Below are 24,591 nucleotides of genomic sequence, written 5' to 3'. Positions count from 1 at the left end.
TATAAGAATTAGAACGCCCAAATTCTACTGGATCAAAAACAAAGAAAATAGATTTTAAAAAATCATGGAGAAAAGTAGAATAATTAACAATCAGTAAGTGGAGTGCTAAGCAGCAATAGCAAATATATAAACAAAGGGGGAAAAAACCCAAAATAGCTAAACAACCAGTCCAATCCAGGAGGAACCCCTTATGTTAATCTGCTGAATGAAAACAAGCAAAGCCACATGGAAATCATATCTTTTATTTATTTCTTTTTCTTTATTATATTCTTACTTTTCTCATTCTTCTCTTTTTCTTCTTTTTCCTTGCACTTTTTATTCTTCTCTATTCTCTTTTCTTTTAGTTTGTATTAGATTTTACTATTATAATCAGAATTCTTTACACACACATTCAGCATATTGATAATGAACCCCAAGCGGGCAGATGACCTCACCCAGGAGTTTTATGTTAAACAAGAGGGGAGAATGTGATGAATCCTGTGGGACCCCACAAAGGAGTTGAGGGAGCTACCTCTCCCTTCCACCCTTCAACACTGACTGGAACCATCCATGAAGGAAGAGAACCACCCAAATACACTGCCCCCCAATTTCCAACACCTGCAGCAGGTCCAAAAGGATACTATGATTGAAGGTATCAAAAGCCACCAAGAGATCAAGAAGCACAAGGATGGAGGGCACCTTCCCATCTCCACCACACAGCATACATTACAAAGTCATCAAAACCCCCAACCAATGCAGTCTCCGTACTGAATCCCAACCTGAAACCTGACTGATTATTTCCAAAAATACTTTAATCTGTCTCAAGAATGCATCTGGGATAGTTTTACTATTTTTTCTTGTCCATTCTTCCTCCATTCTGCATACTTATCTGAACCACAGTAGTTTCTGTTCAAAACTTGTTGCTACCTGGTGTACCAACAGATCCAAACAACAGTTTTTAGTATTTTAACGTCTGGTTGGAAGTTTGTAATGTATGCTATTCTCTTAGATATCCCGTTCTTTCCTACTTCAATCTTATAAATACTATGTTGTGATTAATCCTTCAACAACAGGGGTTGTTGGGGTTCCAATTGTTGTTGGAAAGATTGGACTGTGAGAGCTGATGGGTACCAAATCAAGAAACAAGGAGAAAAGCCCCTTTACACAGAAAGCATATTGGAAAGAGAAGAACTTTCCCACCTTAATGATCAATAATTATTGCTACTTTAGTCCTTTCTTAATAAATGTTTCTAATCAGGTCAGAGAGAACTGTTCTTTGGATTAATCACTTCTGGTCCAGTTGATACCAGAAGCCTGACAATTACTTATATTGCATAGATTGCATTTCTAACAATGGAAGTCTGAAGTTGAGATAGACTCTGCAAGAATGGAAAGCTGGTACGCAAGGAGATACAACAGGAAAGTCCAAAGTGCATCTAAGTCTATGGAATTTCAAATATGGATGGTACTATAATCCCTTGCAGACACCCCTGGTACATCAGTGCAACTTGGTTACTCTTTCCTTATGTAGCAAAAGTGTGCCGAGACTTTGACCAGACCCTAGTGGAAAATCTCCTTGGGTAGACAGGACATTTATACACACCCCTTGGCTACCTCTTGGACATGAACAAACTCTTTTGTTTCACTGACCCCAAAACTTGAGTTAAGAAAGTAATCTGATAATTCTTCAGATCCTCTAATTAGTTTTTTTTTTCTTTGCAAAATCTGCCTCCAAGAATTTATTAAAAAGAATAGGTTTGGTCACTGACTTTGGGGTTTTCATCCTGAAATGCCTGAGCCTGACAAATGAGGGATAAATCAAGCTAGGACAGTCTTCCAATCTTCACTTTAATTTGGCATGATGAAGACAATGTAGAAACCTCTGGAGACAAGTTCTTCTGCCAGCGCTAGCTAGTTGTACGCCCTGATCTCCAGGAGATGCTCAATGATATGAAGAACACCTGAATGGTTTTCTAGGTACTTGAAAATTTAATGAGGGAAAATCTGCCTTTGCAAAAAGGTAACGCACAGCTCAGCAGAATGGCTTCCAACACCTGTGCATCCAAGATGCTGACTCTCGAGCGTGCCAAAAGTCTTCCAAATGCCTGCCTACTGGACACGGAGGGAAACATGATGAGGCTCTTTTCTTACTACTTGCCACTATGCTGCAACTTCAAAGCTGAGCACTTATGCATGACTAGTGTGATCTCAATAATCAAGAAGGATAAAAAGAGGGCCTCTATTAATCTGTGATGTGAAAAAAGCCTGACAGCTTTTTCACAGCCTTAAAATCTTCCTTTGGGGAGGGTAAATCAAAGTTTTCTTCTTTTCTTTGTTCTCCAGTAGCTCTGCTATTAGGGATATTTTCCCAAATATCTTTTCTCACAAGAAGGGCTTGGCTTAACAATTAGCTTTAGACTGCTGCTCTTCCTCCCAGTGCTTCAGCCACAGGATTCTATTGATAATCACACCAGATGACAGTGCCCTGGATGAAAACTGTAAGCAATCCTTCTAAAAGTTGGCTAAAAATTTAACCAAATGGGCACATTTATTGATGCTCTCTCTGAGGTATCTGGATTCTGTTGGAACGTCTGGGAAGATATTAGATACCTAAAGTGGAATGTCCCTTACTTGTGGCAGCACGTGCTACGGTTTCTCTAGAACTATCTTGCAGGCACCACAAAAACACCTCAGTTCCCCTCTTCCCAAGGCTAGTGAGGAAGTCAACCTTCCTTCTTCATTCATGCTATTTAACTGGCAATGGGAGTTGCCATGGTCAAGTGGATAACCACATTTTCATCAGGAGAAGCTGGGATTAAATTGCTACCAAATCACAAAATTAATTAAATCATTCTTGGGGTGAATGATGTTTCATCTCTGGAACATCATTCCCCCACAAGGTGAGATTGGTCCCAACCCTATTGGCCTTCCAAAAGGCCCTTAAAACTTGGTTTTGCCGCCAGGCCTGGTGATCCCATGGAAGTGTGGAGCTTGTTAATGGCAGTACTGTAAATTTCGAATATACTCTCTCCGTCTTTTTGTTATTATAGCTTTTAACTGTAATTTATTAGTTTCGTTTTAATTATGTTGATTGTTTGGCTTTGTGTTTTTAATTGTATGCACCTCCCAGAATCACAAGCATGAGATGGGTGGCTATATAAATTTAATAAATAAAATAAAAATACATCTCTTTGAATTGCTCAAGAGTAATAATTGGTGGATAATCAATTTACCTCTTTTGACATGACATCGGAAATATTGTATGTTCTGTCTTCTCGAACTCTCTTCTTTTTAACTATAAGAAAATATTATACTGATTTCAGTACCCAAACTTTCTAGATACGCAGCAAAATAGCTTAGGTTTTTGATGAAACTTACCAATTTTTTTATCTTTCTGACCACTTAGTTTTTCATTCTATAAACCAAAATATTGAGCAAAATAATTTTAATATTATTATTTGTGTACATAGTAACTCATAGCTGTAATTTCGTTCATTTTGCACTATGATTTTTAAGAACCCTGGCCAAAAATGATTTTAACAGTATTATATCTCTAAGCTAGGTTACTGCAAAATAGAAACAAGATAATGTATCTCTACTTGCAACAAAGTTGAATGTACACAACTTTTTGTACATAAATTAAAACCACAACTTTTGAAAGCCTCCCCCACAGATGATTCCCTAGACCCATTCTCAGCTCCCCCTTTTTTAAGAGTATCCATACAGTAGTTATCTAACATTAAATGTTGATTTTACCTTTGTCATATTTAATGTTCCTTTTTTTTCAAGTTTCTCTTTCTTTTGTTGCTCCTTAAAAAAAAAAAAAAAGGATTTTACAAACCAGTTGTTTCTTTATACAACAAACAAGTTGACTGCACAGTCCTATGTACCTCTACTTTGGTAGTATTTAAGACTATTTTCATTTTAATAGAGAATATCTTAAAGATATAGGTAGCATTTGGAATGAAACATTCAATTTAACCAAGACGTTTTTTCTAGCATGGATGGAGAATACCCTTAGAAGTTGTTCCTGAAAACAATGAATTTTATATTCTCTTGGTGGCAGGAGAGAGCAACCTCCCAGATAGTCGACGGGAGTAACTTTGATCTGTCTCACATGTAACCTGCATAACCAATTTGTCTTCCCCTCCCTTTCCCTCCCACCTGTCTCACCCCAGTTTAAATCCTACATCAGTCCAGCCACTCTGCATCTGGTGAAGTGAGGTGCAGTTCACAAAAAGCTTATGTCTTTTAATAAAATTTGTTAGTTGGAAAAGGCACTACCAGACTCCTGATTTTTGGGCACCACAGACTAACATCTACCCCAGAAAAAGGAAGTTTACAATATGTTCAGTTTTCCATTTTCCTACTGTTCCATTTCACAAAGCATCTGGGATGAGGACTTACCAGAGCTGTCCTCTGAATGGTGGGAACTATTCACTGAGCTTACAAACAAAAGAATTGCTTATCGCCTGCTGAAGGAAGCCTCAGCTGATACCAGTGGATTATACTTGCAGTAACTCACAGAGGGAAAGGCTGAGGTTCATGTGTTGCCCTGCACACTCCACCTGCACCTGATGGAGCATCAGTAGAAAAGGAAGCTAAGCCGGCTGTGTTCCTAGAGAAGTGGGCCTCCAGGAATACTCTCCCAGAGAGAATGGGAGGGTGATATATCAAAAATTGCAGCCCAAGTATTCAATCCCACAAACTTTTAGTAAAATGCGTGAATGGCATATATAAATAAATATACTGGAAGTCAAGGAAGTGTCTCCATTGGAGACAATATAGAATAAAGTTTAGGGTCTCCATAAGAGAATTTGTAATAGTGCACATTTCTACAAGCCCACAAAAACTCTACAAAGAATCCAGTGTAAACTAAGACTATATGTCCCATCAAGAAAGAGCCAACATCATACATAGACCAACATCATACATAGAATCAACTACCCGCATTGCAGCCAGCCCTGCATAGGGCAGACAGGATGCCAACCACACCAAAGAATCAAAGAGCACAAACAGCCAAGACCAGAAGAATCTAAAAACCACCCACGCCCTCAGAATGAAACACACATTTGACCAAGAAAATACGAAAATAATTGACCATACAACCAGAAGAACAGCCAGAGAAATACTGGAAGCCTGGCACTCAAACAAAGGAGCCATCAACAGATTGATGGAACTACATATGATCTACCACCCAATCAGGTGCCTGGTTCAAATCATACACAATGGACTGATAAGATGGACCAATCAGAATACAGCTAACACCACTCCCATACAACAATCAACTGATACTTCCCAAGAAACATCCCATCACCAACCAATTCCACAGAATTCAAATTCCACTACAGACTATAAATACTGCAAAGCAATCCCCACTTCTGAATGGTTGTGTTGAAGATGCCTCGCTGGAATGCAAGGTGAAACGTCTGCAAAAAACTTGATCTCTACTTCAGTCTGGATTTTCCTAAGCCCAGAGAAACCCAACTAAAAGTATGAATAATACACATGTCAATGGACCCTTCTGAAATCCAGAATAGCTCTCCAGTTCCTATTCTTTTTGAACATCATAACGAAAACTGAATAGCTATGGAATAACTTAACTGCCAGTAGAACTGGCTTCATGGCTTTAAAGCAATGGTAGGTGCTTCTCCCGCTAGTACTGGGGGAAGATAGGAAACATCTGCCAGATGTCTCCTCGGAATTCCATAGCACATTCATGAGAAACAGTGAGAAGCACCCAAGCATCTGAGATGATAGACAAACAATCCTGGGCAAGTAAGCAAAACCTATTGGTGGATCTTAGCAATGGAGGCGAATATGTGTAGCTCAGGGTTGAACTGTGGAGTCCTTGGGGTTCTCTGAGCTTGGTTCTTTTCTTGCAAACATTTCATTACCCGGCTAGGTAACATCTTCAGTGCTAAAATGGGATGAGGTTTGCTCTCTATTTATCTGCTGTGGCCTGCTTTGCCAGTGCTGGTGGGGGTTCTGTTTTGCTCTTCTGGTAGTTCATTGATTAGCATATGTTGGCTGCTTGATTGTGTGCCTGGTGATGACCTTTGCTTATCTGGGTGATGATTGCTGGTGATTGAATGCTGAATCCTATTGATTTTGTATAGCACCAGGTATTCACAGATGCATGTGTGTGGCACTGAGTCATAGGCTTTCCTTTGTAGGCGTGCTCAGTTTGGTCTGTCTAGACCTTGAATCTCTGGTGACTGCTCAACCTATGAGCAATTGTGTTTTGAACCTCTGGTGTTGTTCCCAATGCCCTTCTGAGCTCTGCTCATGTACTGGCCCATATGGTCCTGTAGCATGGTGGCTATGATGCCTGATAGGACTTTCCATGTTGTGGGGAAGCAGGTTATTGGCCAGTAGTTGGACGGTGCTGTTCCCTTGTAGGAGTCTTTCATGATCAGCACTGTCTTTCCTTGTGTTAGTCAGTCTGGATGGGAGCCCACTGCTAGCAGCTGGTTCATCTGTGCTGCTAGACATTCACGCGATGCTGTTAGTTTCTTTAGCCAGTAGGTGCGGATCATGTCTGGGCCAGGTGCTATCCAGCTCTTCATGCTCTTGATCCACTGTTGGATGTCTACTACTGTGATGGTGACTGGTTCCTGTTCTGAAAGATTGCTGTGGTCTGCTCTCAGGTCCCGCGCCACTTTGCACTGGTGCTATATGTCTTCTTTCTCCCATATGTTCTTCCAGTACTGTTCAGTTTCTGCTGTTGGTGGTTCTGCTGTTGGTGGCTCTGCTGTTACTGTGTTGTGGAACTGCAGTTGGGAGTACACCTTGGATGGTTCTTTGGGCAACAGGCCATTCATCTTCTTGTTTCTCTGCTTCTCTAGTGTATCTCCTTAGCCTGGTAGCCAGTGCTGTGAACCTTTGTTTAGCAGTCTCTAGGGCTTCAGATGGAGCCAGGCCCGTGTATTTTTTCAGTAACCAATTTTTATTCATAATCTTTACACCCTTCTGTAGTTCCACCAGCTGCCTAACTTCTCTCCAAGTTGCCTTGGTCTTAGCCTCCAACCTCATTTTCCAGGGGGGTATGTACTGCTGTTCTTCTTGATTGTGTAGCCAAGCATCTCCAGGATTACAGCGGCCAGTTCATTGGTTTGAGTTATGGTGGTGGTAGGGATTGCCATGAGGGCTCTATTAGTATCTTCTAGCATACTATCTGATGGTACTTCTCCACTGAGGTAATCGGTCTCAAGGATTGACTGTAGCTAGTTGATCTATGATCTTATGCCTCATATTAGCTACTGTGCTCTGTAATGAGGGGGTGGCTGTGATGTTCCAGCTTCAGGTGTTCAGCCACATCCAGTTGTTCTTCCGGGTCTTTTTGAGTCTGGGACGTGACGTGTAGTTGGTCTGTCTCAAGCTGTGAGAGCAGCTTCCTCTTCACTATGTTGAAGCATTGGGTAACTAGCTAATACAAACATTTTCAGGTGGCCTCATTTATATTTAGGCTGAGGCTATGCCATGAAATCAAAGAACAAAAGTGAACGATCGGAACTTAACGTGTTTTTCTTAATCACAATGACAAATTATGGTAACATGAATCCTTTATCTGAAAGATACATACATCTAGCTTCTAATTTTAATTTTAAAGCTTGCTAACCTCCAGTTGCTGCTGTTCCATTTTAGTCAGCAAGAACTTTGAGTAGATGTTGCTTTTTTCAAGCAAGTGTTGAAGTCTCTTGTAACGCATTTCATTTGAGTCTCTATCCCAGGTCATGTAAGCCTACAAGAAGAAGAAGTCATCAATTATCAATTTCAACATTAACTGACCATAGTATTAACTGACCATAGTAACATAAAAGTTGGTATTATCTTTCATTATAGTTAAAATTATATAAAATTTAAATAATTCAGCCCTATGATTTTCTTCAAGGACCCACTGGAAATACATTATTAGTCAACTGAGAGATCCCACAATTGTAATTTCTCCAGTTTCTTGATGGGAAAATGTCATTTTATATATTCAGTGCTGTCCTACTCTGAACCTCTTAACTTTGTAAAATTAGATACTGAGTTTCATCAAAGTAGGGAACAATTAGGCTTGCAATCAGTTAACTTGAGTTAAAGGAGCTTTAATTAGTTTCATTTGCATACGTTTTACAAGAATTTCCCAAACAAAGCATTTTTTAAAAAAGCGGATCTCTGTATCGTGTACAAAAGAAATAGACCAAAATAGACTGGATAAAGTTTTAATAATAAAAAATAAAATAAATAAAAATGAAGAGGTTTTAGGAGATGCACAGATCCCACCTGGAGTACCGCAGCCTATCCTGAATTTAAGAAGGAACTGGACTTGTCTGGCCTTGAGGAAAGACAACCTAAGGGGAATAAGGAAGCACCTCCCTGAAGGGAAAGTCAAGACTTGCTCCCTCGTTCCAGAGGATAGGCTTACAGAAGGCAGATTTTGGTTTGATGCTAGAAAAACCTTCCTAACCAGGAGCGCTTCGAGGGCAGAAACAGCTTCCCAGGGGCGCTGGGTCCCCTTCATCGGAAGGGAGCCGAGACTGCCGTCTCTCCCGGGCGCGCCGACCGGGGCCGGCCGACCCCGAGGGCTCCTTCGCACTCCGACGGCGTGCTTCCAGACAAGGCGGCGCGCCGCCACCTGCCGCGGACGCCCATCCCCGCGTAGTCCGGGCGAGCCCGCCCTCCTGCCTGGGCACCCAGCCGCGCGGGAGGGCACGACGGGCCTCCCGCTCGGGGCCGCGCACCTTCTCCATCCTCTGCCGCTCCTTCTCCCTGCCCTCCGCCTCCAGGCGCTCCTCCTCCGCCCGCATGGCCGCGGTGATCAGCGCCGCTGCAGCCCCCTCTCCGGCTTCGCCCGGCTCGTGCAGCTCGTCCATCGAAGGCTCTGCAAGGAGAACAAAGGTGGGGACCGGCGGGCTTGGCCCCCTGCCTCCGCCCGCCCCCCGAGCGCCCCTCGGCCCGGGCGCAACGCGCGCAGCCAGAGGGCGAAGCAGCTCCGCGGTACCTGGACCTGGGTGGTCGTGGTCGTGGTCGTGGTCGCCGCCGCTGCTGCTGGCGCGGCTGCTCTCGGCCGGCATTGCTGCCCGCGCGCCTTTCCGCCGCTCCGGACCCGAGCTCCGATCCGGCCGCGCACGAGGAGCGACCGCCCAGTTCCGCCCAAAGGAAACTCGCGCGCTTTTCACTCTTGCGAGAAGTCGCCCTCGCCTCGCGCGAAAGCCGGCGCCGCCCCCGCCCCGCCCCCAGGAAGCCCGGGAGGGGGCTCCGGGCCGCGGGAGGGCGAGTCGGGAAAGCCGGCGCCCTGGGCAGCCCTCGCCGCCGGGTCTGGGGCTCCGCAGCGGGATCCCACCGGCGCGCGACCTGCAGCGCGGGAAAGGGTGGCGGGCAAGGCGGGCTTGGTCAGGCGGGCGCCGGGGCGCTCGGCAGAGGAGCTCAGCGGGTGATCCGGCTCTTGCTGGAAGGAATTCCCCAGGCCTTGAGCGGTCTTGGGAGAGCGGCTGCCTTCTGCTCGGGAGGCGCGCTTAGGGCGCTCCGGGGGTCATCTGCAAAGCAGGCGCCTCCAGGGCGCCGTCCTCCCCCGCGCCCTTCTTCAAATTGGCCTCTGAGCCCGAGTGCTGTCCCAGCCCCTGCTTGAAAGCTACGTTTCTTCTCGCCGCCTTAGCATTACCAGTAGGCTAGGCCGGGGAGTGGGGGGGCAAGCATCAGGGCGCGAACGTGCATTTCTTCTTCCAGAGGGGGCGGGACTTAGCCCCAGCCTTGTCTTTATTCTGAGTATTATTTTTTTTTGATACCATGCTCAGGTTCATGGGCACTTCCCTCGTCCTCTAGATAAACTTTAATATTCAATTTCCCACTTGTGTTTTAAATAAAGAGCTACTTCCATTGCAGAGATACAAAGCAAAACGTGTCACTTTCCTGCCCATTTTGTAAGAAAATGCTGGGTTTGGATTTTTTTTTTTTTAATAGGTAGGAAGTGATTTTGGCCTACTAAAAAATAATTCAGAACCAATGGTCCCAAACAAGGGTAAGAACAAAGATGGGGATGGTAAAAACGTATCCTTCCAATTGAAGTACATCATCATTATAGGCGTTCAAGTAGATCAGTAGCTCACATCCAGGCTGTGTTCATACTTGTTAAACCTGGGTATTGCAATAGCCCAATTTCTAGATTCATATCATATAGTGAGCCATTCACTGACCAACATGCTGGATGTTAAGTCACAAAAGGTCTAATGAAGGTTAACATTAACTGCATGGGATGTGCAGAAGCAGCCAGTAGCTTTGACCCAGCCGAGCATGTTGTGCAAACATCACCTGTGAATTATGACAGCCATACTAGGCTAAGAGTTTTAATGGTGTCACTTGGAGATTGGTGTGTTTTTTTAAACTTTGGCAGTATCCTGGAAATACTAGACCAGGAGTTTCTGGTTTATGCAGGTATGGCGGTAAGCCTGGCTGCCAGTTTTCTGTTCTGTTCTCTTCCCTCCTGAAATGGCTTCTCCCTCTCTTATAGCAGGCCTCAGTGCTCAGTCTATCTGGATGTTTACAAATTACAGTAGTGTCTCCTCATGCATTGTAAAGAACTCTGTTGTGAACCTAGAGAGTTGTGAACCTTTGAACCTAGAGAGCAGAAACTAGAATGGACAATGTGGCTGATCATTCCACAGGAAAAGCATTTATTATGGAAAATGGAATTATACTGAAGTTTTAATCAAATCATTCTAGCTATGGTGCTAATATTTGTTATTTAATCACACAAGCCTTTACCATTTCTTTCACGTTCATAGGAAGAGCCTCAACTCGAATCAGCAAGAACCACTTTGAATATGTTGATGCAGATTCTCAGTCATCCAGGTGGAATTGTCTGGAGGTTGAGTCATGGCAACTGGACTTCTTTTCTTTTGGTCTGATACGTTTTGCTGCTTGTCCAAGTGGCTTCTTCAGTCTAGAAAGTTGGTTAGGGGGGACTACAACTTTGAAAGTTGTAGCTGCCAAAGCAGTATCTTAAAATTGTAATAGTGGGTGAGAACAATGAATGGTATCAGTATCTCACCACCTTCAGCATTAGGACTGTGCTTGTTTTCATTTTCATTTCAACCACTTTTATTTAGGTGGATGTCTTTTCTTTATATTTCTTAGTTTTTTTTAATAGCAGCTGACGTCCTAGCAACCAATCCATCTGTCCCACTGAAATCAATAAACTGTTTTATAACTATTATATGGAATTGTCACAAGTTGTCTTCAACCCATGCAGATAAGTGCTGATATCATATCAGTCAGTCCTTGTGTACACTCAAGCTAAATTTGGGCTAATAAAGTTAAGACTCACGTGATTCAGGCTCTCTCTGAAGGAAGACCAAAAGCATTTCCCTTCATGAAGACAGACGTCTTTCCTGGGGTTTATTCATCAAAAACAAAAGTATAAAGCAAGGCCAGGGAAGATGTTTTTAGTAAAGCCACGCCATTTTAGTGGCAATTGGGAGGTAGTGAAGGGATTTATAGAGTGCAGAAGTGGCCCATTTCTTGCTTCATAGGGAAGCAGAGACAAAAGTTACACAAACAACAAAAACAACACTGGCAGAATTGAAGTGGTTAAGAGTGGCCTCTATATTCTCTGTAAAATGAGTATCAAAAATAGTAAAAAGGGAATAGATTCTACAATAAAAGAAGTAGTTTATTCTTAGAGATGTATAGCCACTGCTACTTTTGAAAGTTCTTAGGGCATTCTAGTCCAAATGCATTGCTGAGACATAAATTTTTTTCAGAAGTTCAGCATCAGAAATCTTTGATCTGGCTTCTTGCAAAAGTCATGTATTCTAGAAGCAGTTTCAGTATCTAAGGCCCTTCTTTCATCGCTTCTCCAGTTTTTTGTACTTTGCTTCTGTAGAGGACAAAAGACACAGCCTTAGTGCAAGTAAAACATTTCATTTGCATTTTAGTTGTAAATCTAATAGCACAGTCTGTCGTGTTTAAGAAGATATGAGAAAACACTGATATTAAGCACATTCAATGTAATTTCTCCTTTTAAATGACAACTCACATCAGATCACAAACTTTTTTTTGAAAATTGATTCGATTTCTTAAAAGAGCTAGGAGTACTGCTATTGAAGGAATGTATCCAAAATCCCCTTGGATATTTAGAATTTTCCTATTCTTTGCTGTAACACAAACATCCTAAATAAAATTAAACTTCTTGAGGCAGAATGAGTATCAGCTGCTATATATAAATCTTAATGTTCTAAATACATTTGTTGTCTCTTTAAAACTGCCTCTGAAACTTACTAAACAACTTCTGAGTTTTGGAATATGTTGAAAACTTCCTTTCACCTAGTCATAAGTATTGACAGTTACTTATCAGGGTTATGTTAAAAGCAGAAGTGTCCATGGGAGGTGGGGTGTTAAAAAAGTCAAAATAGCAACTGCGATCACGGATGCCCCAATTAAGAGAAAGACATCAGTCACATCCTGTCATTGTAACTAAAAATTGGGAAGGGAAAAGAAACTGGAATAGATGATACAAACACACAAATACATATGGTCTGAACTGATTAATCAGGAACCTGAAATACCAGAAAATGCACAAATGAAAATAGTATAAAGTAGAAAAGCAAAGAAATTGTTTACTGATTGGATCAAATCACTGATCAAATTCTTATCTATTTGATAGGAATTTGTCAGCAATTGTTCCTCCCAGATTTGCTTTGGTTGGCCTTTTCCTAAACCCTTCATGTATACCCCCTTATTTTTTTTAGGGAAAAAGCATTTGGTATAAGATCAAACAGAATGGCAACTAGGTGTGTTGTCCTAATAATAGTTAGTAAAATGCAACTTGGGGCTCATTCTAACATTGTCAGTTAACAGTCTGTTGTGCCAGATACTCAGTATAAAGCTTTATTTCTTAGCTATTGCTGTATATTGATTTTTGCTTTGAATTTATTTCAGGAGAGCCCAATAACTTCCAATACTTAAAATCAGCAGTGGACACTGATGACCACAGGACAGGGTCACCATCCAAGTCAGAAACAGATTAGGTGCAGCAGCTTTGTATTGAATCCCATTGTAAATCTCAGCAATTTGTGTGAACTGAACCAAAAAAAATCATAGTTCAATAAACCATGATTAAATAAATCATAGTTTAGTGAAATGTGCAACCCTTTTGGCCATAATTACAATAGGTGATAACTAGTTTCCAAACAGAACAGTAGTAACCCATAACACAGAAGAAGTGCACTAACATTCCGTTATTCTCCACAGATATTACAAGGTGGTAGAAGGCTGAATCAGACATCCAATGCTTTGCTTTAGGGCAGGCATTGCCAACTCTCTTCCTCTGCAATGTGAGAGGTGTGGAAGTTGGCATCATAAGATACAACTTATTACAGTAGTGTTAACAAGGATAACATCTCAAGCCCTTGCTTGGGGAAACAGATAAAACCAAAACTTGCATGTCATGGAACTCCTAACAGCACTGTTCCAGTAATATCACAAATAACTACCAAGTTTCTTAGAATATGCATCCAGCTTGTAGGCAGCCTGTTCCAAAGCTGCAACTTGCTCTTCAATCTGATTGATTTGTTCCAGATATGGTTGAAGTGCAGCATCTTGGGGAAAATGGAGAGGGGAGAAAAAAGTAAGAATTCACTGAGGATTAAAAAAATAACTGCTACTTGATAGGAAGGTGCCTTCTACTGGATCAAGCCACTGGCTCATATTGCCCAGTGTTGTCTATTCTTGATGGACAATGGTTCTCCAGGTCTCACCATGGCCTCCCACCTTATCCACAGTGCTGGAGATTAGAAAAGCTGCATGCATGCTAAGCTATGCCTCTTCCCCTATGGGTAATACATACAACCATGACTATTAGATCTTAAGTAACAGAAACAGATCAATGCCCTCCATTTTTTTATTATAAAATATTTGTTGCCTCTTATGCTGTTGGATTTGCTGGAGCCTTCCTCAGACATTCTTTTGGCATGTTGAGCATATTAAGAAGCTGATCAACTGCCTGATCGTGGATTAATACATCCAGATGGGAAAGGCTGTGCTAAGGAGGTCTTTCAGACCTTCTTTTTGTTCCTTGTACATTTTTCATATTCAATTCTTTCTTGGAGGTATTTTGACATACTTCCAAAATGCAAACGAGCATAACAACATCCTATGATTGTACATAATTAGAGTTTGTTTCTACTTACATTTCTGGTTTAAGTCTTTCAAATTCCGACTTATGTTTATAGCAATGTCTTTCATTTCCAGGTACTTCAAGCTAGTTAGTTTGTTCATGTTTTCCAGGAGTTTGTAATCTTCACTAGTTGCTAAAAAATGTAAGAGAAGGAGCTGGGTTCACACACTGCATTTTGCCAGAGCTTGTTTTAACTACGATTTATTGAATAAGTAACGAATGGCTGGGTTCACAAATACTAAACCCAAAACCATGGTTTACCAATCATAGTGCCTGATGTCACATATCACACTGAATGAAAAACCAAACCAACCAAGTTAAACTTGCCTTCTATAAAACATAACCACAGTTTTACTTTCAATGATGTTCGTAATATGTCAATAACTCTCTTAGGTTGATCATAGAATATGAATCTAAAAATAATCAGTGTTGCTTTTGGTTGTAATTTTATCAGAAACACTCAGAAATATGTTTTTCTCAAGAGGGGGAAGGAGTAGGTTAAGAGGCAACTGCACAGTTTCCTGTCTAGACTGGGCCACAGTCAGAAGCCTGTCAAAAGCAGGTGGGGCTATAGCTATTAGCAGACATCACTCTTTTTTGTGATACAATGGGGAAAAAGTGGGTTCACTGACCAACTGATCAGACATGTTCTGACTTCATTTGAAATTTCCTTTTTTAAAAAAAGTAATTTCTCTCAGAAAGTACTTTTTGACACCTATTTAGGATTTCAGGAAAATTTGCAAAGAATCACACTGTATGGTAAATTTAATATTAACTCACCAGTCAGTTCACCTGTTAAGTAAATAGCCATTTTGTTGAACATCTCCTTACAAAGTTCATTAATATCAGCTTCTGCTGGTTCTGTGGCTTCTTCTGCAGTTTCCACAACAGGTTCCTCTATTCAGAAGTATAAAAGAAAGCACTTGTATTTTAGAAATGCAAACAACCTTAATGTTTTCAGCTGTAGGAAGTCCTGAAGATTAGAACTCTTAATTGTATATGTAATGTAAGAGCCAAAAAGCATTGGTATGCAAACTCCTTCATCTTACTATTACCAATACTTGAAAAAAAGACCCTGTTTCATTTACAATATTTGTATGCTTCCCAATAAAAATGTTCTCTGGACAGCTTAAAATAATACATTAAAACACTACAAAACATTTCACTGGCAAAAATCAGAGCATCAGAGTAAGAATGCAGCAACAAACAAACACAAAATATATTGTAGTTCTAAAATTAGAAGATAAAATGTGCAGGCCTCAATTTCACAGGTGCAGAAAAGAGGAAGACACCAGCAAACCTCTTGAAGAAAGCATCCTGTTGTTAATATTGTCACTTATAAGGCTTTTTTCCTCAATACAAATGGAGGCTCACAGAAGAGGCCTACAAAGAACAGCTACAAAACTGTATCAAGCAAAATCTTCAGAACTAAACAGGATTTTTTCAGCCCCTAAGGCCCTATTAAGATCATTTCTCATAGTTTCATTTCTATTATTTCAAGTAAATTCTAAAACACTAAAAAACTGAATACAGATCAAAATGCTGGATGAATATGGCGAAATTACTACTCGATACAAGAGAGATACTTATCCAGCCTCTGCTTAGAACTATAAAACTGAGCTTATCATCTCCTGGAATTCTCTTCTATTATTAATTCCCACCAGTAGGATAGACTTGGGCAATTTTGGGAGACGGTACTGTTTGGGCTGTTATGGAACCTTCTGGGGTCTGCTGCTGAGGATAGGGCATGCACTTATGATCCCCCACCCCCGATCATTAAACAGTAGAGATTTTAATTTGACATCCTTTCAGCAATTTTAAGAAGTTAACAGCTTATTACCATTAGCAATGGGGAAACAGTAATTTTCAACAAAATGATGGGTGGGGTGGCAGGGAAGCTTTAACCTTACCCCTCCAATAACTTGTTCTACACTACTCAGCCTCACTTCAGGAATGGATGTACTTTATGTATTGGCCCATTCTGATAAAAAACATCCCCCCACACTACATCAGCAAGCCCAGCAATGTAATGAGGCTGTTCAGCATTAATGATGAATCCATGACGATCATCAAGTTGTAAACTTGATCCTTAAGGGGAGGCACAACCCTATCCAGATTATGCATATCTCCTGAATCCCAAAATCCAGCTCCCAAACCAGCACAAACCGTATGTATTAATTCAGTTCAGCTTCAACTGTCTGCCTCACCCAATCAGCTACAGCCCAGAAACACATTAACTTCTCTCAGAACAGCTATTCCTGATAGGAATTCATCCCACAACCACACATCATCTTTCCTAGAGCTTCACAGAAATGGTAGATAAGATGCACAACAAAACATTGTGGGGCACTCCCACCAAGACAATTCCCAAGGAGCCCAAAAGAAGTCTCCCAATGCTATTTTCTAGTTGTATTGACAGGAACATAATCCATTGTGGTACTGTCTCCAATCCCTGAAGTGCTTGAAAAGCAAACTATGATCCAATGGTTATCAAAAGCTGCTGAGAGATTCAGCAATATCAACAGAGTTATCTTATTCCTATTTTTTTTTCTTGTATAGCCCGTCAGAGCGTCTAGGGCCATATTGTACTAAATGTGGGACTGATCTCAGACTGGAAAGGATCATTCCTTGAGTGGCAATGATACCAACTTTTTCACCAATCTGGCTAAATACAGAAAACTCAACATCAGCCATACATAGACATGTCAAAAGATGATTTATCAGCAGCTGTCTCAAGATCATCTTTAAGCAGAACTCTTCTGCAGAAGAGAGTGGTGATTAATCTTGGAAATCATTGGAAGGACAAAGTCTTGGAATGCCTTATAAGCCAAGCTGGGAACAATCTAACAGATAAGTATTGGGGTAAACAGATATAAAAACCTTCTTCACTTCCTGAAGAGACAAGCAACAAGAATGACTCAGAGCCTTTCCCCACTTGCATCTAACCATGCTACAAACATACCCTCTATCTCCATAACATTACCTTAATCTTGTCCAACAAGCTGTGGCATTTTTACTGGGAGCACAATCTGATTTGCTTCATTGACCATTTTTTCAATGGCAGATAACTCCTAAGGAATGGGATCAGCCAAACACCTATTGGTTCCTTTAGTTGCTACAGACATCCCCTGTCCCGTCCACATGCATTATCTTCCAGGGCTATTCTGGGAGAGCCCAGTGTCCAACATTACATCTCTGGACTGATATCTAGCTCAAATATATGGATCAGCCTGAATAACATCTGACCAGTGATGGCAGGGGGGCGTTCACAGTGATGGTTTCAGTGGTGGTTTTGACAGAAAGTTAGACTTGTAGGTTTAGCCATCTGTCAGACTTGCCCACACTTCACCTTTCCCAACCAGGGGATGAACTCCCAGGTAAGAGAGATGGCATGAAAATGGGAGGAGGCTCTCCAGGTCTCCAAGTCTGTTATGGGATGAGTTAATGGTCAGACCCTAAAGGGCTAAAAAAAATTATAAATTGTGCTAGCTGAAAAAGAGATCTGGAATGTAAATATAATGACTGTACAAAAGTAAATCCAAACACAAGACATACCAAGATGTTTCAAGCCATGATGTGAAGAGACAGAGAACTGAACAATTTTGTACTCCCTACTATCATAGTACAGTCATGACAAAAGACATCCTGACACCTAACCAGACTACTAGATAAACAACTACTAAATATGAAGCCGTTAGATGAGATCATCTGTTGCCATGAGGGGGGTTATCATCAGTATGCTGATGATACTCAATTATATATCTCTGCCCCAGCGAACTAAGCAATGCTGTTGATGTCCTGCCTCGGTGCCTGGAGGCAGTGGGGAATTGGATGGGAAACAACAGGCTTCAACTGAACCCTGGCAAGACTGAGTGGCTTTGGGTTTTAGGGTCTTCCAGATTTGGGACTTTACCATTTTTGGTACTGGATGGGGTTGCACTGCCCCAAACAAACCCGGTGTGCAATCTGGGGGTCCTTCTGGACTTACAACTCAAGAAGAAAATGGCAGTCATGTCTAGGAGGGTCTTTGCGCAGCTTCGTATTGTGCACCAGTTGCATCTGTTACTGGATCAAGAGGCTCTACTCACAGTTACTCATGCCCTGATCACCTTCCAAATGGACTGCGGTAACACGCTCTACATGAGGCTGCCCTTGAAAAGTATCTGGAAGCTTCAACTGGTGCAAAATGTGGTGGTGCAGGCAGTTATGTGTGCCCCTAAGACAGCACATCACACCTCTGCTCCGTGAGCTGCATTAATTGCTGGTTTGCTTCCAGGTTCAATTCAAGGTGCTATTTTTGACCTTTAAAGCCCTACAAGGCACAGGGCTTATTTGAGGGACTGCCTCTCCCTGATTACATCTGCCCTTCCCATCAGGTCCAGCAGAAATGGCATGTTACAGGTTCTGTCTGCTAAAGACTTCCATTTGATGGGACCCAGGAGACAAGCCTTTTTTTGCTGAAACACCCGCCCTTTGGAACATCATCCCTGCCCCCGAGGTGAGATTAGTCCCGACCCTATTGTCCTTTTCAAAATCTCTTAAGACATATTTTTTTCAGCAGGGGGGATCCCATGATAACAGGGAGCCCACGAGATGATTGTATTGTATGTGAGATTTTGGTGCATTCTTCCATGATCTTATTTATATTTTATGTTAATTGTTTTTAATGGTTATTTAAGATTTAATTATTTGTTTTATTGTATGCCGCCCAAAGTCATATCAGTGATAGATGGGTGGCTATATAAATTTGATAAATAAATATGAATGATGCTAAGGATACCCAGTGATCCAGCATGGCCTCTCAAAAGAGAGCTAGAGAAGAAAAGTTTGAAGTCCCATCTTCCATTCCACTGAAGATCATCTCTTATCATTCTGCATGCCAGCCTCTAAGGGTTTCTTGGCATCAAATGCCACACTACATACCCGGAGGTGGATCACTAATTGTCTAACAATTCTGGAGTATGGTCTCTTTAAAAATGCAAAGAACCCCAAAGACATCCTTGAATCCTAGCTCATGATCAACTCGGTTTGCTAAATTGCTACAAAATTTAGATGAAGTGCTCCTTACCCATCCCTGAGCCAGCAAACTATACCAGCAAAACATTTGTTTACGTCCACTGTCGGTCCCATTCCTGCATCTATACCTTGGCTCAGGCTTGCCCACCTGTGTCCTGATTTGGGTGTGCAGGGCATGGTAAGCAAAGCTATCCGGTGTCCCCGACCTAGTCCACATTCAGCCACAAAGCACACTAGCTGTTCTTGCTCCCCTGGACCCCGGGCTAATCTGCGGCCTCTAGAAGCAGGTGGGTCCAACAGAGAGCCTAATTTGAGAGAGCCAAGCTTCCTAGCTCCCCAAGCAGAATGTCCCGGTGGAGACAGCCCAGGGTCCCCGGGAGGGGGTCTACCCAACCAGCCTAAGGTGACCACTAGATGGAAGCGGATCCCCCTCCCGCCGCTGTGAACTGGCCACCCCACAGGCAACAAGGGCGGCCAGGATGCTGTTGGCTCAGGGGAAGAAAGGAAGCCTGGGGACTGCCGCAGGGGTGGGCTGGAGAGGGTAAAAGGCAACGTCACCGGCCGGGCAACGTCCCCCCGGAACGCGGGGAAAGGCTCAAGGGAAGCCGGGGTTGGCCTTGCCGGGGCCTACCCGGCCTTTCCTGCGGGGAAGAGGCGCGCCCGACTCCTGGCTTCGGCGGGAAGGGGGTGCCGAGGCGCCGGCTCCTCCGCAGAGCCGGGCGGCGGGGGACGCTCCGCTCACGCCCGCGGAGGAGCTGTCCGGGGCAGGGCCAAGGGGCGCGCCGAGCAGGCAGTCCTGCCACCACTCCGGGGACCCGGCGAGGCGCTTACGTTTGGAGGCTTGGTGGCGGGCCTCCAAGCTGTCCTCCAGCGAGGCGGCGGCCGCGGCCATGGCGGCCTTCCCGGGAACGGAGAGCGAGGAGGGGCGGCGGCGGCAGCGGCTCCCGAGCGCGCTCGGCTTCCCCGGGCGCTGCTGCGCGCTTGCGGCCAGCTTAGGCACCCGGCATCCCGCTCTGCGCGCCCCTCGGCCTCGCCTTCTCGTAGGCTGCGCTCCCGGCCCGGAGCTTCCCGCTGACTGCGCCGCCCGAGCCAAGCAAGGGGCAGGGCCCTGGGAGGCCCCTTCCGGGGCGCGACGGCGGGGAGGGCGCCGCCTCGGGAGTCCCACGGCGCTGCGGGTGATTCCCCCGCCGGCCGGAGGGTCTGGGCCGGAAAACGAAGGGCGGGTAGGAGGCGCGCTTGAGACGGGCCACCCCCGGGTGCCTTTGGACGCTTTGGAAGCAGGGACGGCGTCGCCAAGGAGGAACCCGGCTGCGATGCCCCTGCTCCCCCGAGGCCCAGGGACAGGGACAGGGAGGGCGCGGGGTTGACGCACAAGGGCTGGAAGAAGAGCCTGGAGCCCGGGGAGAAAGGTCGCAATGACGGCTGGGCTTAGTTGGAGACCGGGCCGTAATTGCCCAGGAGCTGTAAACAGTACTACCCTTCAGCCTGTTGCTTATTTGGGAATCTATTATGTACTGCATGCTGGCTGGGGAATTCTGGGAGTTGAAGTCCACACCCCTTAAAGCGGCCAAGGTTGAGATAACACTGCTCTAGCTATTACTGAATTAGAGCGCACAGGGCATAGAGTCAGGTTTATGATACAAAACCTGACAAATAAAAATGGACCTGCATATGCCTGTCTGGTTTAGACAAGGGACGTATAAGCAATCATGTTAGTAATGCATTCCGGAGAGGCATAAACCACAGCCAACTCTGGCATATTCTACCACGCGGGTTCAATAGATCATGACAATTGGATATGTGAATGCAGCCAATATGACTTCCTTTTTAAAAAAATGGATATATCTTATCCTAATTTATCCTACCATCCTACCATTTACTCAGGAACTCAAGGTGGGGTACCTAGCCCTCCTTTTCATTGTCCTCCGCGTAACCCTGTGAAGTAGGTTGGATCGAGAGAGAAGAGATGGCCTAAAGTCCCCCATGGAGCTTCTGTGGCTAAGGTGGCCTAGAACCTGGGCCTCCCTGCTCTTAGCCCAACATCTTAACTTCTGCTCAACTCAGGTGTTTTTCAGAGGCCTTGTTTGTTGGCTTTCAGGAAAGTGGCTTGAGTAATTTCTCAGTGGATTTCCTATCAATTAACAATTGGGGGCAAGGGGGAAATGATGAAATGGGTGTGGCAGTGTCATCGTGCAAATGCTGTGCTAATGTGCTGCACAACTGCCTAAAGGTGAAATTTGTACAATTACATCATTGCATGAGGGATATAATTTTGGCGTCATTGCAGTTTGCTGTGGGTGACACTGACAACCATGAAACCCAGTGAGCTATTCTTCATGACAATTCAGCTTTTCAAGTCTTATAAGAATCTGGTGATCAGTATTATTTCTCTTGTCAACTTCCAGCCTCGCCAAGATCCTTTTTTTGATCTGAATTTCTAATACAGGTATTTATAATTACTTTTATGGCAGTTTCCCTTATACAATAGAATGTTAAAGAGTTGGGGACTCCTTCTATGTGAAGGCAGGTGTTGACTGTGCTTTAAAAAGTGAGAGTGAACGGGTCACTTCTGGCAAGCACCATGGTGAGCTGACATCCTGCTGATAGCAGGACCACGTTTACAAGGAAAATCATGGCTGGATGCTGGATCTGGCCAGCAAAATCTCTCTGGAGAAGGAGAGATTGTTGAGGTAACCCATGTGACTCCAGACTCATGAGTAGACTGCAGGAACTGTTCTTTTGTGGTCAAGGTTGATACTGTACTCATAACGCAGACTCTGAAGAACATAAAGTTTGCCTGTGCCTCATTTCTTAATCACTTTTTGATTTTCACTGTGCTGGAAATATTAAGACCCTTCAGATTGGCAAGATTTTCCTGTTTTCATCGGGTGAATTGCCTTCTCCTTGGAAAAAGATGTTTTAAATGTGATTTTAAAAGCTTTGGAAAAATACTATTTTTTTATTTAAACAACAAAAGGATGCTTAGAATATGGGTTTTGGAAAGTTAACAATAGATTAAGAGTTCAGATGGACTTGGAATTACAGTTTTGAATTAATTAGAAGAATTCAGGTGGGAAATGGTGATTGTTTGGGTTATTTTAACAGAAAACATGATAATTGGAATTTGAAGGTTTGTCACTAGAGGGAGCAAGAGGATAATAAATTCGTTTCATTAAAGAAATAAAGAATGGAGCAAACAATTTTAATGGACATTTTTGAATATTGGTCTATAAAATTACTTGATATGATAGACAGATTGTGTGTCAATGAAGTCACAGAAGAAGAACAAGCTACAATGGATAAGTTTGAAATTAATTTGAATGTGGATTTAATTGTGTCAAGCAGTGAGAAGGTTATGGAGAAAGATGCTCTGGATAAAAGAAACAGATGGATGTTTCATTGTTTAAAGGAGATGTTCAGTTACTAAACCAGAAAAGCTATTTCAATAACTTCTTCTTACTGGATTTACAAAAGAAGTCTGTAAAAGTCTTGAAGGACTTCATGAGAAGTGATAAAAAAAGGACAAATTTTACTTACTGGATGTACAAAAGAGTTCTGTTACAGTTTTGAAAGTTTTTTGGATTAAAGACAAGATGAACAGAAAACAAGTTCTGGGACTATTTTTGAAGGGGTTAAAAATTAAGATTGTTAAAAATTCAGGGAAGGAATACAGGGTTGGCTTATTCGGTCAAGGTTAAAATGGAAAATTAATTATATTTGGTTTCCCTTACTGGACTTTTGCTAGTAAAGAATGAATGGTGAGGTTTTGGATTATGTTTTTTAGTTAAGAGATGAATTATGGGGTGAGGAGGGTATATGTTGTATTAAGAGATGGTGATAAGCTATTAAAATTGTTTTTTCTTGCTAGGATTAAGCGGGAATTTACTTTTTCTTTTTCTTTTTTTCTTTTCTACACTTTTCCTTCTTTGGTATTTTTCTTTTTGTATTCCTATTTTTGCAGTTTGTATTAGTTTTCATTCTATTTGTAATTTTTAATAAAATTATTTGAAAAAAAGTGGCAATCAACATACAAGTTTTTTTGACTGGCGATCCACTCCCCATGCCCCCCCAAAGTTATAGAGCTCTTATGGAAAGCTACTGTAATGGAACTTGCAATTTTAAACATACAAGAATTGTTGTCATTTCAGTTAGTAAAGCCTGTCATTTGATATGAGGTGAAGAAACACATTTTAATAGATTAAAAACTTTAATGGATTTAACTGTAGTTTTAACAATGATTTTATTTGGCCAACACTGGATTTTCCTTAACAAATACTGTAGGCAGTTATTTCCATACCAGTGAGCAGTATAGTAAATAAGATTTTAATCATATTTTGGATCTCCTCAAATTCTAGTCTCCACTATATAATAATTTCAAGATTAAATTACATTTAATTAGCGGATAATGGGCTTTATTTGAATTCTTCTCAACTTAAGTAGAACTTCCTTCTGTATACAGAAGTTGTTTTGTCTTGACTATTTCTTACAATGTCATTGCTTGGTGTCTAAAGTTAAAACATGCAAAGACTTGTCCACAAGTCCCCCTAGCCAGCTTGAAGATGCCTCGCTAACCATTCTTTTAGGACATGTCCTCATTACATTGCCTTTGTTTCATCCCTCTGCCCGTAGCTGAGGCCCCCTCACTTGGAATTCAGTTGATTGGATGTTAAAGTGATTTTTTTCATCTCTTGATACAAACTTTTCTCTGCACATGATTTGTTACGGGTTCTGGCAGAAACTGGTGGTAAAGTTGTGGTAGTACTAGTAATTTTGGTATGGTGTGTGCTTATAAGTTGGTCACCATTTCCTTTTGGCTGCTTTTAAATGCCCAACCCTGTTGAGAACATTAATTGGATGTGTTTTCTGCTACCACCTGGGAGTGGGAACGCTTGGAAGGAGGGAAAACACAACCACCAACGACTGTCCTTTGACTGCCCTGCTCAAAACTGTAAAACTGTCCTCACTGGCCTTGTTATGAGGTAGGATAGATATCAACTGTTGGGATACAGCAAATTATGCCGACATACTTTTGTGCTGCCTCATAGACTGAAGGAAAGCACCTTTCAAAAGCTATTTGGATAAGCTCGTAAGACCACACTCCACTGAAGCTGATAGCTTTATCTGATACTGAGTTAGACACTGCCTCAATGTATCTCCATCGAAGAATGAAGAATTTATTCTATAGAAGGAGAAGGAGATGCCCATTTTTCCCCTTCTCGTAACTGTTTGCATTTGTGCTCATATATCTCATCCCATCTGTCTTGAGCATCTTTTCCCATCAGCTTCTGCCTTCTTACCTATATCACACTGAATTTATTAAAGTGCAAATAAACATTTGCCTATTCAGTTTTAGTTTTCCTTAAATCAGCAATTCCTTCCAAAGTTCTTATTACTTTTATTTCTTTGACTACGTTTTCCATAATAATTAGCATCAA

At 42.5% G+C, this 24,591-nt stretch overlaps 2 protein-coding genes across 2 annotated transcripts in view; both read right to left on the bottom strand.

Moving 5' to 3' along the window:
• The window catches only part of HELLS (helicase, lymphoid specific), a 47,346-nt gene extending 37,832 nt beyond the window's left edge, over positions 1-9,514 (bottom strand). The window contains exons 1-6 of the mRNA XM_088144270.1: positions 8,969-9,514; positions 8,709-8,848; positions 7,601-7,723; positions 3,736-3,789; positions 3,358-3,394; positions 3,213-3,274 (exon numbers count right to left, since the gene is read on the bottom strand). Coding sequence (XP_088000396.1) covers positions 3,213-3,274; positions 3,358-3,394; positions 3,736-3,789; positions 7,601-7,723; positions 8,709-8,848; positions 8,969-9,041 — 489 coding nt within the window. The 5' untranslated portion in view covers positions 9,042-9,514. The remainder of the gene's footprint in view (positions 1-3,212; positions 3,275-3,357; positions 3,395-3,735; positions 3,790-7,600; positions 7,724-8,708; positions 8,849-8,968) is intronic.
• Positions 9,515-11,610: 2,096 nt separating this feature from the next.
• Positions 11,611-20,369, bottom strand: BLOC1S2 (biogenesis of lysosomal organelles complex 1 subunit 2). The gene is made up of 5 exons (XM_088144271.1): positions 19,988-20,369; positions 14,921-15,037; positions 14,154-14,273; positions 13,458-13,562; positions 11,611-11,842 (listed from the first exon to the last, which is right to left on the bottom strand). The coding sequence occupies exons 1-5, from the start codon at positions 20,046-20,048 to the stop codon at positions 11,811-11,813; spliced, it is 435 nt and encodes a 144-aa protein (XP_088000397.1). The 5' UTR covers positions 20,049-20,369; the 3' UTR covers positions 11,611-11,810.
• Positions 20,370-24,591: the final 4,222 nt, after the last annotated feature.

The sequence above is a fragment of the Python bivittatus genome, unplaced genomic scaffold, assembly GCF_059951505.1.
Source record: "Python bivittatus isolate LINGU-HERP-01145 unplaced genomic scaffold, Pbiv_v1 ctg000400_np1212, whole genome shotgun sequence".
Taxonomy (NCBI): Eukaryota; Metazoa; Chordata; class Lepidosauria; order Squamata; family Pythonidae; genus Python; species Python bivittatus.
This window is presented reverse-complemented; position numbering and strand designations above follow the sequence as displayed.

Coding starts and splice junctions, on each gene's coding strand:
- BLOC1S2 (XM_088144271.1), bottom strand. CDS start 20,048: ATGGCCGCGGCCGCCGCCTCGCTGGAGGACAGCTTGGAGGCCCGCCAC. Junction 15,038..19,987: donor CCGCCACCAAGCCTCCAAAC/GTAAGCGCCTCG, acceptor ACTTCTGAATAG/AGGAACCTGTTGTGGAAACT. Junction 11,843..13,457: donor TGCATATTCTAAGAAACTTG/GTAGTTATTTGT, acceptor TGTCCTCTACAG/AAGCAAAGTACAAAAAACTG.